This window comes from Chelonoidis abingdonii, chromosome 2 (genome assembly GCF_003597395.2).
Source record: "Chelonoidis abingdonii isolate Lonesome George chromosome 2, CheloAbing_2.0, whole genome shotgun sequence".
Taxonomy (NCBI): Eukaryota; Metazoa; Chordata; order Testudines; family Testudinidae; genus Chelonoidis; species Chelonoidis abingdonii.
Genome location: NC_133770.1, coordinates 225,902,082 through 225,918,811, shown reverse-complemented (window position 1 = coordinate 225,918,811; position 16,730 = coordinate 225,902,082). Strand labels below are relative to the sequence as shown.

Genomic DNA, 16,730 nt, shown 5'->3' with positions numbered 1-16,730 from the left:
TCTGTCTCCCCCACGCTCCCTGTCACACTTCACCCCACCCCCCTGTTTTGAAAAGCACGTTGCAGCCACTTGAACGCTGGGATAGCTGCCCACAATGCACCACTCCCAATAGCGCTGCAAATGCCGCAAATGTGGCCACACTGCAGCGCTGGTAGCTGTCAGTGTGGCCATGCTGCAGCGCTTTCCCTACACAGCTGTACGAAGTCAGCTGTAACTCCCAGCGCTGTACAAATGTAAGTGTAGCCATACCCTAAGTGGGAATTTGCTGTCTCTCTCTACAAATATAGTGGGTAGAGGTAAACACAGGGGTGGGAGAAGAGCTACATAAACTAACGAACAGTGTTTGCATAACAACAAATGGGGATACGCTGGCTATAAATAAGCTTAGGCTGGAAGTTAGAAGAAGGTTTCTAACCATTAGAGAAGTTAGGTTCTGGAATAGCCTACCAATAAGAGCGGCGAGGGCAAACAAGCTAACTAGTTTAAGATGGAGCTTGCTATGTTTGTGAATGTGATTATGTAAAGCGGTTGCCTGCAAAAGCAGACAACTGGATTCAGTGACCCTGGAAGTCCCTTGTATGTTCCTTTGTTTAAAGTTCAGCAGTGACACTTTAATGAAGCCTGATTCTCCACTGTTTTGCATCTTGTGTAGTCATTTACATTGGTGCAAAATGAGTATAGAATGCTGCCATTCTGAGTTCATAACATTTCATTCTTCACTTTGTACTTTCTTTGTACAGATGTAAGTGAATACACCAGGTGTAAAGCAGTGGGAATCAGGGCAGTGGTTACTGACATTTTCTGTTCAGCTGTGAGCATGGTGCCACTGTTTGCAGCTGCGTTCCCTACAGCTTGACTTTGGTCTGGAGCAGTGGAATAAAAGGCAGACAGCATCAGTGTGCTAGGGACCAGAAAAGAGCCTTATCATTAAAACAGGGATTAGGAGCGTAGATCACAAAAGTATCAGATCTGTTATGTATAACAGAAGCCCGCCCACTGCTAAGGGATCCCCTCCAGCCTAAGGGGAGGATCTACAGGACCTCAAAACCCAACTGATTATGGGGGACAACTAATAAAAGAACAGGGACAGGAGTGCGGTCAAAAGTTCAAAAGAAGGGAGACTGACGGGGACACCGATCAGAGAACCCCGGACAGCGCCCATTGCTCCTTGAAGGCATCAAGGGAGCCAATGGATACCGCCCAGAGGAACTCTGCCCGGATATGTGAATGGACAGAGGATCAGAAACAAGCCCTACAGTCACAGGAGTCTCCATTGGCCAACCTCCTCTCCCTGGTTTTGTAGATGGCCGTTCTAGCCAGGGCCGGGAAGAGGTTGACCAGGAGGTCTCAGTGACTTTGTGTGGCCACAGATAGGGAGTGCATAGAGAAGGAGGTGAGGGGAAAAGTGCAACCAGAAACGCAACAGTATATTGGTGAGGAGCCAATATAGGGGCTGCAACTTGGCACACTCCAAGTAAACGTGAGCCAGGGTCTCCCTCACGCCATAGGAGAGGCAAGTGTCTGGGACAGGGGTAAACCACGCCAAATACACGCCCATGCGCACGGCCCCATGAAGGAGCCGTCAGCTGATATCCCCGGCGGGCCTCCAGACAAGGGAGGAGTATAGGCTGGCCCACCGGGGCTCCTCACCTTCCAGAGACGGCAGAAGGTTCTGCCACTTTGTGTCGGGGGGGACACGAGGGTGAGGAAGTGAAGGGTGTGGAGCCTGAGCATGTAGAGATGTTTCTTTGGCGCGGCTTGGAAGTGGACCGGCTGCAGATCGTGCAGCTGGCTTGCAGAGAAGGGGCGGGGGGGCCAATTGGGTCCACAGGGTAGGGGCCCCATGAAAAGGTCCGGAGGGCCTGGAGTGGAGGTTGGGCGGGGCGTGCCCTCGTGCAGGACCCGGTGGAGGTAGGCCCGAGCAGCAGGCGGCAAAGCGGCCTTCACCTCCTGTAGTACGCACCAGGGTGTACAAGGTCTGGAGAGCCCCATACGCTAAGTGAGCATCAGGGGATCCAGCCAGTCTCCCCGGTCGTAACCCAGGAGGTCTCCGACCCTGGTAGCTTCTGCCAGGACCAACCTCTGGCACACTGTGGGGGACTCCGCCACCTGCACACAGAGCTGGGAATTGTGTAGCAGGGGCTCCGTGAGGAGATCTATCCCCTCGGTGGCCACCACGGACCTGGTCGCAGAGAACAGCTTCCAGGTCTGGAGGAGGTCCTGGTAGAAGACAGGCAGCTTGGAGAGGTCTCGCGGAAGACCTCTTGGATTGAGATAAAGAAGCTGCCGGTCGTATCGGAGCCCTCGGAAGCGGCGCAGGAAGGCGTGTGCCAGTACTCTCCACGCCGGACTACCCGCACCATAAAAAAGCCTCTGCAGGGCCTGGAGGTGGAAGACGTGGACCTGAGTGCGTAGGCACTTCAGGCCCTGCCCTCAAACTCCTGTCACTCTTACATTGTGGAATACCTTATGTGGCAGTTTGGGTTCACTGACGGTACCCATGGAGAAAAGTACTATTCATCAGTCAAGATGGCAGAATCTGGTCCTAAAATTATACCCCAACTGCCGCATCTACAACTGGCAGTGTGCTGCAGGTGTTGGAAACTTACAGCTTCACTTCCTCTGCTGTTCATGCTTCTCAGTTCACTCTACTCTTAACTGAGGATCATATTTGTTACCTCCTGAACTGTTAAGCAGTTTGATTTATCTAATTGCTGTTTTTCTTTAAACAACAGCTGTTAGGTTTAGAAATGAAATTAATTAGTTGTTTGCAGTATTGTTGTAGTCATATTGATCCCAGAATATTAGAGACAGAAAGTGAGTGACATAATAGTTTTTATTGGACCAACTTCTGTTGGTGCAAGAGACAAACTTTTGAACTACATGAAGTTCTTCACAAAATTTATTAGTGGCAGGTGTATTTTAAAGAAATGAAAATAAATATTATTTCACATAGCATGTAGTTATTGTGTGGAATTCACTGCCACAAGGGACTACATTCTGTATTTGGATTTTTAAAAGAGCAGAATAATTTTAGGATAGTACTGTTTTTCTGAAGCATTGGATGTTATCCACCATTAGAAGTGGGATAGTGGACTTTGCTGGACCATCGGTCTGATCTGTCATGTAAAATACTATGTTCTTGTCCAGTTTCCTCACAGTTTTACTAGATGAAAATCAAGACTTGTTGATACGGCTTTTTTGGTCCTGTCTACTCTGGTATATGAAATCATGATAGAACCTTTTTGGCAAGAATATTATTTAAACATATCTCTGGATAGAAGCTAACACAGCTTCAAACGTTAATATAGATAATGTCTTAGTCCAGGATGACTACTCCTCATACTCATTGATTAAAACATAATTGACAGGTTGCCCTTCGGGTTCATTGCAGACCTGATGTTACTGTACTGGTTCATCCCTGGTTCTGTGCCAACCAGAGTTGGACTGAACCTGAGCTTTGAGCATAAGTGAAGTGAACATTTTACAAACAGAATTTAGGGTTTAATCCTGCAGTGCTAATTCATGTGATTGGCCTTTTTGGCTTCAGTGGGAATATTGTGAGTAAGGACTGCAAAATCATGTCCTTATTTAGCACTGAAAATAATTAGTTGCATTTTGGCACAAGGACTTTCTTTAAAAGTAGACGTCCTGAATAATGCCCAATACTATCTAAATAATCAGGTTCTAGGAGCCACTTGTTTGGAAAAAGAATGTAAATAACAAAGCAAATAATTTGTTGCTTCTTTGCTCTTCCTACAGCATTGCAAACTTCACTGGTGTTTTCCAAAGATAATGGATTACTTGTGTTTGTCCGCAAATCTCTCAGCATTGAGGAAGTGAGTTGATAAACTTAGTTATGATTTTTTTTTTTTAAGAACTGTTGCAATATTTTTCATTGCTAAGTGAGAGTATACAGGCTTTCATTTCTAAAATGGAACTTTGTTTTTTCAGTTTCGAGAGTGCAGGGAAGAAGCTTTAAAATTTCTCTGTGCCTTTCTGGAAAAGATTGGTCAGCAAGTTCATCCTTATGCCCAGGATATTAAAGTAAGTGAAGGAAAACTTATTTTTAAAAATCTCTGTCTAATACTTTTAATATTTCCACAGTGTTTTTAATTTAAACATGAAAGCTTGAAAGATGTATAAAAATATGACTAATACTAGGTTCACGGCTTTCCTTTATGCAATTCATCCCCCCTACCCAATGTTTCTAATAGAGCTAAAACAGAAGCACAATTTTGGTTTACATATTAATACACTAGTGTCATTAAAAATGTTAATATACTTTGGTCATATTTATTCAAATATCTTGGAGCCAGCAGGGTTAGAATATATTTTTCTCTCTCTCAGAAAAATGGTAGTTGCTGGTATCATAGCTTTCCTACTCAGATTTGAACCTTAGCGTTCATAACCTGAGAAGCTAGCATAAACTCTCTAAGCTTAATTACCAGCTTAGATCTGATATCGCTGCCACTATCCAAAAATTCCAGTGTTTTGGCTCACTCTGGTCTCCCCAAAACCTTCCCTGGGGAACCCCCAAGACTCAGATGCCCTGAGTCTACAACAAAGGGAAATAACCCACTTCCCCTACCTCTTCTCCCACCCAGAATTTCCCTCCTCTGGCTAACCTGAGAGTTACTGATGCAGCCTCTTTACATCAAAAAAAAAAAATAAAAAAAAAAAAATTACCAAGAAGCATGTCTCTTCTCTTCCACAAAGAGACAACCAAATACAAGGAAACAGAAAAGATTCTATCTCCTCTCCCCTCCACCAATTCCCTGGCTGCAGAGATTCACCCTCCGTAGAATCTAACACAAAGAGAATTTCCCTCCCCTTCGTTGCTTTAGCCTACCAGAGAAGAGAAACTCAAACAAGTCCTTAAAAAGAAACTTTATATAAAAAGAAAGAAAAAAGACATAAATATTCTCTGCTATTAAGGTGACAATAAACAGGTTCAATTGCTTAACAAGAAAAGGAATAAAACAGCCTTATTCAAAAAGAGATACAATTTAAACATTCCAGCAACTACACACATGTAAATACAAAAAAACAATAACAGCCTATTATTTTTCTACCTTTGTACTTACAACTTGGAAACTGAAGATTAGAAGCTTGAAGATAGAAAATATCCCCTCTCATAGCTGAGAGGCAGACAAAGACATAGACCCAAACATTCCTTCCCCTGAGCTTTGAAAAATCTGGTTTCCCGATTGGTCCTCTGGTCAGGTGTTTGGTTCCCTTTGTTAACCCTTTACAGGTAAAAGAAACATTAACCCTTAGCTATCTGTTTATGACAGCTGGGTTTGAGTTTTTTGTGTTATGTTCTATCAGTGAAATATTTGATTAAAAATAAACAATATTTTGAATTCTTCTGCTCCAGTTTGTAACTTTGAAGTGACTTTTTTTAAGGCCTGTTTTTTTTTCAGAGGAGTTGAGTACCTGTAGAACTTTGAAGTCAGTGGGTACTGTGGGTGCTCATCATTTCTGAAAATGTGTCCCTTAGGGTATGTCTACACTGCAGTTAAAAACCCATGGCTGGTCCATGCTAGCTGACTTGGGCTTGTGGGGCTCTGACTAAGGGCTGTTTAATAGCGGTGTAGACATTCAATCTCTGGCTAGAGCAGGGGTCTCCAAAGTAGGGTATGCGCACCCCAGGGGTGTGTGCAAGAGGATCCTTGGGGGTGCGCGGCAGGATGAGCGCTTTTTTTTGTTTGGGCAGTTCGGGCAGGAGTCTGATCTGAGTTTTTTTTTTTTTTTTTTTTTTTTTTCCTTCAGCAAAAATGGTGGAACCCACGCGGCAGGGGGTGCGTGCTTAAAATTTTTTTTACTGATAGGGGTGTGTGATTAAAAAAGTTTGGAGACCACTGGGCTAGAGCCCAGATTTGAGGTCCCTATGGGGTAGAAGGGTCCCAGGGCTTGGGCTGCAGCCTGAGCCGGAATGTGTATACCACAATTAAACAGCACCTTAGTCAGAGGCCTGCGAGCCCAAGTCAACTGGCACAGGCCAGCTGTGGATGTCTAACTGCAGTGTATACTACACGAAGAGTCTAAACTGCTCGGTAGTATCCATTTAACTGCAGGTATTTGTGCCATTGTACTTTTTGAGCTCGTGATAATAGCCTGCTGCTTAAAAGGAAAGGTGACTAGTAACAGATGATTTGCTGTATGGGGTCCTTTTATTCTAGAATTTGCTTCTGTCTAGGTTTACTGAAACTTGCATTCGCTAATTTTTTGGACACACTGCAAAACCAATCTTTTTTTCTTTTGGGTTTGATTGAGGGATATGGGGTAGTCATGTGATGAGTTAGTATTGCTGTTTTCTGGGTTAATGTATATTCTAGTCTGCATTGGCTTTGTATGAGAAGCTGTGTATTTTTATTCTTGGGTTTTGTACATTTTAAATGTTGTTGTAAAATATCTAAAATCATTGGGGAAAGGTATTTAAAATAAATATTTTAAATTATTTAAATATTTTTAAATCTTCCATCTTGTTAATGATCATTATGATCTATTTTTTCCCAACCTAGCTAACTTGTATTAGCGTTTACACAAAAGAAAAGGCTGCAAAATGTAAAGTCCCAGCTCTGGAGCTTCTCATTAAGGTAAAACATAATTTACAGTTCATTATTTCTAAGCCTAGAGTCTTTTGAGTTATGCCATGACTGGTGTTGAATGCAGTAAACTCAAAAAGTCTACCATAACAAGGGAGGTTTAGTGGTTTAATTCTGTAGGAGGAGTATTAAAAAGATATTTTTCTGCCCACAAATTAGTCCTTATCTCCTTTGACCGAATTGCTTAATTAAAGGTGCCATCCCTTAATTTGTGTGGGAAGACATCTTGGATTTTGAGGGCAATCATAGAGTGCATCTTTATTCCCAATTTAATTGCTGTTCTTTAAAGCAACGCTGTCAACTTAAAAAATCACACTTCTGTTTGAAAATATTAATTTGTTACAGATAACAACTAAAATAATACAACTGAAAGATATTTGAGGCGCAAACTAGTTTAATATTTTTTTAAGTTTCCTTAGTGCATATATCATTTTGTATATAATAATTTTTACTGTTTTCCTTGTATAGTGCATTATGCCCTGATCCTGCAAACACTTATGCATGTGCTTAACTTTACATATGGCAGTAGTCCTTCTGAAGTTAATTCTTCTGTGGTTTGAGTGGGCCTTACAGCAACAGGGAGAAAAACATTTTAAAACTAGGTAAACATGCTTATGAAATTGCAGACATTAACAGGTGTCATGTCCTAAAACTAATTATAACTCATTTTTTAAACTAATTATATTTTAAATTGATGGTGCCCTTTTGACCTAAAATTACAGCCAAAATATGTACAAGGAACATAGAAAGTTAAAAAAAAAATAAAAAATAAGTGTGAACTACATATACAAGAGGAAGAGCACATGATTTGCGTGAGGAAAACACAACAAAACCAATATTTATTGTATAGAAATGGTAGTTTGTGTTTGCCTACATCTGATACGATCAGAAGACATATCAATCACCTTTAACTTAATCTGCTAAACCAGTGGGACTACTTGTGCTTAAAGTTAGGTGTGCTGCTAAGTGTCTTTCTGACTTGGGGGCCTTATTTACCTGGGTCGAAGTGGAAACAAATAAAATAGTTGTTTTTCCTCATTTGTGGGTATCTGGTATTCATTTCCAGTTACTTCAAAATTTACGGTCTTCCTTTCTGATGGAAGAATTGAAAGTTGGAGAGATCTTTAACAAATTTTATGGGGAACTTGCTGCAAGAAGTAAAGTGCCTGACACAGGTGAGCCTTATCTTTTCTAGCAACATTATTACTTATTTTTTTCACTATCTTTTAGTATAGTAGAACCTGAGAGTTACAAACTGACTGGTCAACCACCCATGTCATTTGGAACCGGAACTACACAATCAGGCAACAGTAGAGACCTCCCTACCCCGAAAGCAAATACAGTACAGTACTGAATTAAACGTAAACTATTACAAAAAATAAAATAAAAGGATAGTTTAAAAAAAAAAGATTTGACAAGGTGAGGAAACAGTTTCTGTGCTTTTTCATTTAAATTCAGCTGGTTAAGAGCAGAAATTTTCTTCATAGAAGAGTTTCAAAGCTGTGTTTAGTAAATGTTCAGTTGTAAACTTTTGAAAGATCAGCCATAACGGTTTGTTCAGAGTTACAACCAGCCTCCGTTCCCAAGGTGTTCATAACTGTAAGATTCTACTGTATTAATATCTTGATGGATTTTTTCCAACAGTAATGTGGGTAAGACGGGAGAAGCTAGGACTTCTAAAAGAAAAACAATACTTCAAAAACAGTCTTTAATGAATAATAAAAAAGTTACATACAGTACTGGTAGCAAGACTGCTCGACTGGGAGTTGGAAAATTATATATAAATGCATTTGACATCAGTGAATAGGGAAATCATGAAATGTTACTATTTAGTATACTGGCTCTAAATACTAGTCAGCTGTCCGTGTGCTTTGTAAGACCAATAAAACAATATCATCATCATCCTCTCTAGAATAAGTGTCCTCAGAAATATTGACTGTCGCATATGGTAGAGCTAGGTAGGGGTTTTCTGCTCAGCCCTTATATTGTCCAGCGCCATGTTAGCAACATCCCACTTACATCAGTGAGGTTGTGCCCACACAGAGCTCTTGACAGGAATCTTAGGCTGTATTCAGGGCCGGCACCAGGCACCAGCCAAGCAGGCTCATGCTTGGAGCGGCATTCCATCCAGTCCTAGGGCGGCATGGCTGCCCTATTTTTTTTTATTTTTTTGCTTTGCTTTGCTTCTGGGTCCAGCCGCCCTGCAGTGAGTGTTTTTGGTTTTTTGCTTTGTCTCTGGGTCCGGACATCCTGCGCCCTAGGGTTTATTTATTTATTTTTTTGGCTTTGCCTCCGGGTCAGGCTGCCCTGCGCCCTTTTTTTTGCTTAGGGCGTCAAAAAAGTCAGAGCCGGCCCTAGCTATATTTATATTAATGATGCATTGTTTTTAAACTTTCACCGCTGTACTCAACTCCTTGATTAGGGACTCTAGAATGTCAAGGTGCTGAGGACCCTGTTTTCTCAAATCCCATTGATTTCAGTCTGAGTTGAGGGTGTGTGGCACCTCACAGGACTGAGCTCTATAATTTAGTATTTAAAACTAGTGGTTTGAATAATTTGAATAAATTAATCTTCACTATATGAACTGGTGATTAATTTCAAATCCAAGCATGGAAGAACATATATGTATGAAAGCATTGTTTTACTCTTTCGTTTGCCAGTCATGCCAAGATACCACTAGCCTTAAGTGCCTAGATAGGTGGGGGGACAGACACACTGACTTTATTATAATGATGTCTAACTACTGTATCATATGCCACAGAGATCTCAAAGTAAGTGATGTATATATTGGTATTTTTTAGTACTGGAAAAATTATATGAGCTCCTTGGAGTCTTGGGAGAAGTCCAACCTAGTGACATGGTTGACAACTCCGAGAAATTATTCCGAGCTTTCTTGGGTGAGCTCAAAACACAGGTATGATTGGAACCTCTTGTAGGATTCTGTCAATCACTTCTCTCTGGTGGGTACTGTGTGTGTTGAATTACCCTTCATGCCAAGATTGTTGGATACTTCATTTAACCAGATAACTATAAAACACAGTTTGAACAATTTTATTGTTTATAGCAGTTGAGTGGTTTGTTTTCTCTGGTTACAGGGTCTTGGGTAGGTTATAGGTGGCAGGGAAACCTAGTGGCCATTAGCTGAGTAATGTAGGGAGGGGAGAGGAAAGAGCATGATCATCATCAGCCTTAGTGCCCTACGTAGGGGATGTGATTTCCATTAGAGGCCATTTTCTTATTAGGACTCTAGTAAGCTGCAGAACTTCATTGCACTGTTTGGTTCAGAAGGTTAGCATCACAGCTGTGCCTTATCAAGGTCCTCACTTGTTTGTTTCTATCTTACTCTTCTAATTTAAGCATAATATTTTCTTTAAAATTTTTTATTTTCAGATGACCTCAGCAACAAGAGAGCCCAAACTACCAGTAGTAGCAGGGTGTCTGAAAGGACTGACTGCGCTTATGTATAACTTTACTAAATCGATGGATGAAGGTGCAGTCTTTTTTTAAAATATATATAAAGACATTTTAACTGTTTTACACGTGACAGGGAGCAGCTGTTCATCTGGTCTCAAGATTCACTCTTTTTTATATATAAGAATGGATACAAGCAGTTGTGCATTCTGAGTGAATTTCCCCCCATTGGCAGAAGGCCTGCTCATGCAAGGCCCTTCATGCCCAAGTACCCCTGGGGTGCCCCAGTATGTAGGACAGTGTGGTCAGAGTGGTTGCATAGAGTGGGAAGTTAAAGTGCTATTTATCTAGGAGGTACTGGGCAGCTGTACAACCCCAAGTGAAAGTTTGAATATTCTTATTCATAATTATACACAGGCAGATTTACACTAGCATACCCATGTTGTTTAAAGAGTGGTTTTTCAGCAAGTCAAACAGAGAAGTATATTTAAAACAAAAATTCTAGAAGCATCCTCAGGGAGAGTTTCCCTTCCTTTAAGAGTGTGGTATTTTGAAGACCTTTAAATATTGTCTCTTCATGTCCATAACAAGATAATTTTATCTTGCCCTTTTGACACTCTGAGGTGCCCTTAGTAAAATGTTTCATTATTGTTATCCTACAGATCCCCACACTTCAAAGGAGATTTTTGATTTTGCAGTGAAGGCGATCAATCCACAGGTAGAATTTTTGATGAGTATCTTCCAAGTGTGCATTTTTCTACATATATTAGTTCTGAAGAGCAAGTCATTTATGGTGAATCTTTTTATTTTTACAGGTTGACCTAAAGCGATATGCAGTACCTCTAGGTAAGATTTTATTTTATAACTGTTTGCAGTGCTATGGATACCAAGCATATCTTGGAGGAGACATTTTTCCTCCTCTGCTTATTCCCTTCAAAGAATACAGCATATTCTGCATTTTAGGCTTGAAGGGTGGAGTGAGAGAGTGTGCCTTTGTGATGTAAGGAGTTGAAAATGGAGTAGTTGGCTGAACAAAGCAAATTCTAATACTCGGCACCAACACTGCATCCAACACTTAACTTAATGGCATTTCTCTTTCTGTAATGTGACAGTTTTTGAATGCCATATCCAATGTGTTCCAAAATTTCAGGGAATGTTCTAGGCATCTGTGCATACCCAGGATAAAATCCAGATTAATGAGTAGCTATGTCATGCCTGCCCTCTAATCTGGGGTGTCCTTTACTGCTTTGGTGGTGTAGCCTCCTGTTTGGATTGTTCACAACCAACCTCCAGATAACTTGGCACCCCAAATGGAATTTTCCCAGACACTTCAATTAAAATACACTGGATTAGATAAACCAGGGGTTCTCAAACTAGGGGTCGGAACCCGCCCTGGGGTTGCGAGGTTATTACATGGGGGGGTCGTGAGCTGTCAACCTCCACCCCAAATCCTGCTTTGCCTCCAGCAGTTATAATGGTGTTACAAATTAAAAACACTTTTTAATATATATTTAAGGGGTGTGTGTCACACTCAGAGGCTTGCTATGTGAAAGGGGTCACCAGTAAAAAAAAATTTGATAGCCACTGGATTAAACAATAAAACAAGTTTATTAACTACAGAGAGAGAGATTTTAAGTGAGGTACAAGTAATGAGGTGTAAAAATCAGAATTGGTTACAAGAAAATAAAATTAAAACACAACAGGTGCCTAACTTAAGAAATGGTATCAGATTCAAGCAAGGTTTCTCTCACCACACACTCTCAGTAGTCTTACTGACCAACGTTCTTAGGCCAGTACCTCTTTTCCAGATCAGTGGCTGCTTCCTTTGTTCCTTTTGGTGTAGTGAGGTGATGAACAGAGAGAAAAGGAGTGCCTTGAGCTCTCTGGGCTTGGCTATACTGGCACTTTACAGCGCTGCAACTTTCGTGCTCAGGGGTGTGAAAAAACACCCCCCTGAGCGCTGCAAGATGCAGCGCTGTAAAGCCTCAGTGTAATCAGTGCGGCAGCGCTGGGAGCACAACTCCGAGTGCTGCACGCTACACCCGTAGAGGATGTGGTTTATGTGCAGCACTAGGAGAGCTCTCTCCCAGCGCTGGCGTTCTGACCACACACTCTTCACTTCAAAGCGCTGCTGCGGCAGCGCTCTGAAATTTCAAGTGTAGCCATACCCTCAGTCCCTCATTTTTATAGTATCCATCGTCCTCTTGAAGAACATTTCCACCTGAGATCCAGGGGATAGCTTTTCCTACACAGACTCTCTGTTCACTGCTGCCTTTCCTCACTTGTCTGAGGTTTTTGTCTGCCCTTCCTGGTTGATGATTCTGTTTATTGCTTAAATGCAAATGAAGCAGAGCACACATTCCTTTGTTTGACACAGACCTGTTTTCCAACTTCTGCTGTGGTTTGGAATGTGTGTTAATACCATGATACGGAGACAATGCAACACATTTTATCAGGACACTGTTGACCAGCAAATTGAGTTTTCAGATGATACCTCACAAGATACACTTTGTACAAAGATTATTATGTGTGTGTAAGGTATGGACACAGAACATACATTTTTGGGGGGAAGGTCTAGGACTGGGGTCACCCTGCAGTATAACCAAGGCTGGTAAGTGAGTTGCATGCTGGAGGCTGTTTGTCAGCAGTCCAGACTGGAGGCTACAACACCAAAGCAGTGTAAAGGATACCCCAGGTTAGAGGGCAGGGGTGACACAGCTACTCATTAGACTTGTACCCTAGGTATGTCACAGCATCTGTGGGCAGAACGCTATTGATTTTGGTGAAAATGGGAAACATATAGAGTCCAAGGAACAGGTTAGCTAAGCCTTCCATATAACAATATTCTCATCTCAGCTCTCCCCATCCTCCCAATAGTATTTAAAATGCTGCAGAGACAGGGACAGTGAGGGGCACACAGAGGCCCCTGGCATTGGAAAAAATGGGAAATGAGGAGCAGATAGAGCCCCTGGCATGGGGTGTGTGTGTATGGAAGTGGGTTATGCAGAGCCCCTGCCCTGGTGGAGAAAGGGAGGAAGTGGGGAATTGAGGGATGTCACAGAATTCCCCGTGTATGGGGGAGAATGGGAGGTCTCCCATCCCTTGGGATAGATGGCATGGGGAAGAATGGGAGATCCTGGTATGGGGGAAAAAGAAGAGCATGAGGAGCAAAGGAAGGAATGGGGGGCACACAGTTCTAGACAGAGAGAGAACAGGGGACCAGAGTATGGGGGGGAATATGGGGCCCCTGGTCTGGGGGGAGATTGGATGAAACTGGTTCGGAGTGAAGGGAGGAGGTGGGGAAGTTTGCAGAGCCTCCAGAATAGAGGGGGATGGAAGGTAGCAAACAGGCAACTGAGGGAGAATGGAGGGATCTAGAGAACTTTTGGGATGCAAAAAAGGATGTGACGCTCTAGTAAAGGTGGTGTAGGTTGACTAGATCATGGGTTCTCAGTCTGAGGGCTGTGATTACTCACTGGGGTTTGTGACCATCCTGTGTTTCCTATGTTGCTAAATGTAAGCTGCTTGATGGGGGGCACAGGGGTGCCATTGTTCCTGCATATATCCCAGCTAAATGGAAGAGGGGGCCTCTGGCATGTCTCCTGGCATGGAAAAGGCTGAGACTCACTGGCCTAGATGAAGTAAAGTTCTCATTCATAATAGCTGGAGCCCCTCCTACCACCAACAGTAAAATACAAACCACTGAAAGGAACTGCTGCTTCCCATAGCTGTATCTATACTAGGATAAAAGCAGGAAGGTTGTTTTCAGTTGTGAGCACACATGTAGATTTAAACAAATGTGTAAATATAGATGTTTTAATAATCAGAAATACAATTTAGTCAGGAGATATCGGAGACTTCCTGTTGGCCTAATGTAAACTTCTAGAGCAGGGGTTCTCAGACTTTTTTGTACTGGTGACCCCTTTCACATACCAAGTCCCTGAGTGCAGACCCTCCCCCATATACATTAAAAACACTTGTTTATATAATTAACACCATTACAAAGTGGAGTTTGGGGTGGAGGCTGACAGCTTGTGACCCCCCATGTAATAATCTCGCAACCCCCTGAGGGTCCTGACCCCCAGTTTGAAAGCCCCTGTTCTAGAGCATGGTCAGTTTTCAGAAACTGGAACACACATCTGAGTTTTTTACTAATAATTGTGGTTTTGAATTACAGCTGGCTTACATTTGTTCAGTATGCATGCTGCTCAGTTTGGCACCTTCCTTCTGGACAACTATAGCTCACTCTTTGAAGTACTGTCCAAGTGGTGTGGCCATACAAATGCAGAGCTGAAGAAAGGTGGTCATTCAGCCCTAGATTCATTCCTTAAACAGGTACTGCTAATTTACATAAGAACTCCAAGACTTTATCAAGGAGTTAGAGTTCTCAAAACACTAGTAGAGTGTGACGACTGTTCATATATATATTCATGCATAATGGTCCTACATAAATAATAATGATCTCTTATCTGATAAGGTGGTATAGATTTTCTTAAGGTTTTCTTTTACTTTATTTTCACTTTGGTTATTTTCTAGTTTCTGGAAATCCATAATTGTTTGTGTAAATCTGCAGATTTCTCTAATGGTGGCTAAAGATGCAGAAATGCACAAGAGCAAGCTGCAGTTCTTCATGGAGCAGTTCTATGATATCATCAGAAAAATGGATTCGAGCAATAAGGAGTTGTCCATTGCCATTCGTGGATATGGGCTTTTTGCTGCGGTATGGCAAGCTTACTCTGACAAAATAGTGTATTGGATGGGTTTAATGTTACAATTAGGAAGCCATTCATCTTACTTGTTTGTTTTGATCGGCAGAGTCTGTTATGCAGGGAACGCCTCCCTCCAACCCCAGTTGTTTCTGAGTTGAGTTGAGTTTTATAAAAGAAATCAACTGTATAGTCAGACCTCTGCGTTTTGACTTAAAGTAATCACGAAAGGCTCAGTGAACTCCCACTGAATTCACCTGGAAGACTTGCAGGATCGGGCTCTAAAGCATTATAGCCTTTCTCCTTAATATGTGACTTTAGAAGTTAAAAACGTCCTTTCCACTGTCAGAATTTTGGCCACATTAATTCAACTTAGGCTTATCTTGTTCTGCTTGGATACGAAATCTACAGCCTTGGCAGCTATTAAAAGTTGGAGTTGTTGCATCTATGGGCTGAAAATAAAACCTTTTTGCCACTGTATAATTCTTCTTTTTCCTTCCTCTCTCTTAACTGGGAGTGCTGGACAGGAATCTCAACAATGCTTCTCCTGATTGGCCAATGTGGGTTGCTATGAGTAACGTTGCTACCATCTTCCCCCGTGGAGCTGAGAGCCACCTAAATTCTTAGCTCCTCAGGTTGAATTGGAAAAGTGTTGTAAATGAGAGCTCAGGATCAGATTATTAATACTGTTGCAATAAATTATAAAGCAAGGTCACTTAATTGTTGAACAACATGAAAAAAATATTCAAATGTATTATCAGGTTCCTGTAAAATTTCAAAAAGTAGTTTTTTATCTGAACCCAGCTGTGGAGTTTTATTTTTTTTAAGTATTGCAGCATTCTTGTGTTTAACGTTAATACTAATTATTGAAGTGATACTTTACTTTCTCTCATTAAAGCCTTGTAAAGCTATAAATTCTAAGGATGTTGACTTCATGTACATTGAGCTCCTTCAGCGCTGTAAACAAATGTATCTCACGGAGGCGGAGACAGCAGATGAACATGTGTATCAGCTACCCAGTTTCCTTCAGTCCATTGCAAGTGTTATATTCCACATAGATACAGTAAGTGGAATATTTAAAGCGTCAGTCAGTTATTTTGTACCTTTAGAGCCATATATGGATCTATTAAGGATGCATTGAACTACAATATTTTCTATGACACTTGGTGCATTATAGGACAACCTCAGTAATCAGGAGTGAAATTAAAAAAAAAATAAGTCGCTGGATTAGGTCACTTGTGTTGAAATGGCAGGCATGGTGATGTCTGTTGTAAAGGGACATAATCAACTTAATAGCCACACTTCTACATTTCTTTTAAAACTAAGGTTAACATACTGTTGTATCAACCAGGCAAGGTACTAACAACTTCAACAGGTCTTTATTTTTACAGTGGAAACCCCTGTACCAAGCTGGTGCTGCACCCTCTGTAACTCTCACTCAGCCTCTTCAACTCCTCCCCACTCCTTCCTGTTTCCTATCCTTTCAGATTCCTAACAGCCAGTGCTCCCAGTTCTAATAATTACAAGCACATCTAAACGCTCCACACACAGACTAGGTAAACACACAGACTAGATAAAACAATAAAAACCCTAGTTAAACAATAAAGGTTAATTTTGTCTGGGGTTTTTTTCAGTTTGTTTTTGTGCATAAAACAGCACTTTATATACAGTCAACTTCACCTTTTCCCCATATACCCAATCACTTTTTTGTTTCAATACGTCTTTCACACAACAATGGAAAGAGAAATGTTTCTCCAGCAGTACAGCTTTGTATGAGCTGTGTTTGTATCGGCCTGCTGTCTTTATCCACTCCCAGATTGATAAATCTGATACTTAAAGTGCCACACTGAGAAGGGTAAGTGAGTCTACATGGACTCCTTTGTGTTTCTGGAGTGTATGTTTTGAGTGAGGGCTTCCTGATCATTGGCCATAGGTTGGGAATAAGATGAGCTGTACTTGAATGCCCTGGTTTCGGATGCATAAAAACAGATAAGGCTTCTGC

The 16,730-nt window shown here is 41.6% G+C and overlaps 1 protein-coding gene across 1 annotated transcript in view; it reads left to right on the top strand.

Annotated features, from left to right (window-relative positions):
• The window catches only part of PRKDC (protein kinase, DNA-activated, catalytic subunit), a 173,793-nt gene that overhangs the window by 2,643 nt on the left and 154,420 nt on the right, over window positions 1–16,730 (top strand). Inside the window, exons 2-12 of the mRNA XM_075062025.1 lie at window positions 3,763–3,839; window positions 3,955–4,047; window positions 6,528–6,602; window positions 7,678–7,786; window positions 9,413–9,525; window positions 10,002–10,101; window positions 10,685–10,740; window positions 10,838–10,868; window positions 14,200–14,357; window positions 14,596–14,742; window positions 15,627–15,791. Of these exons, the coding sequence (XP_074918126.1) occupies window positions 3,763–3,839; window positions 3,955–4,047; window positions 6,528–6,602; window positions 7,678–7,786; window positions 9,413–9,525; window positions 10,002–10,101; window positions 10,685–10,740; window positions 10,838–10,868; window positions 14,200–14,357; window positions 14,596–14,742; window positions 15,627–15,791 (1,124 nt within the window). The remainder of the gene's footprint in view (window positions 1–3,762; window positions 3,840–3,954; window positions 4,048–6,527; window positions 6,603–7,677; window positions 7,787–9,412; window positions 9,526–10,001; window positions 10,102–10,684; window positions 10,741–10,837; window positions 10,869–14,199; window positions 14,358–14,595; window positions 14,743–15,626; window positions 15,792–16,730) is intronic.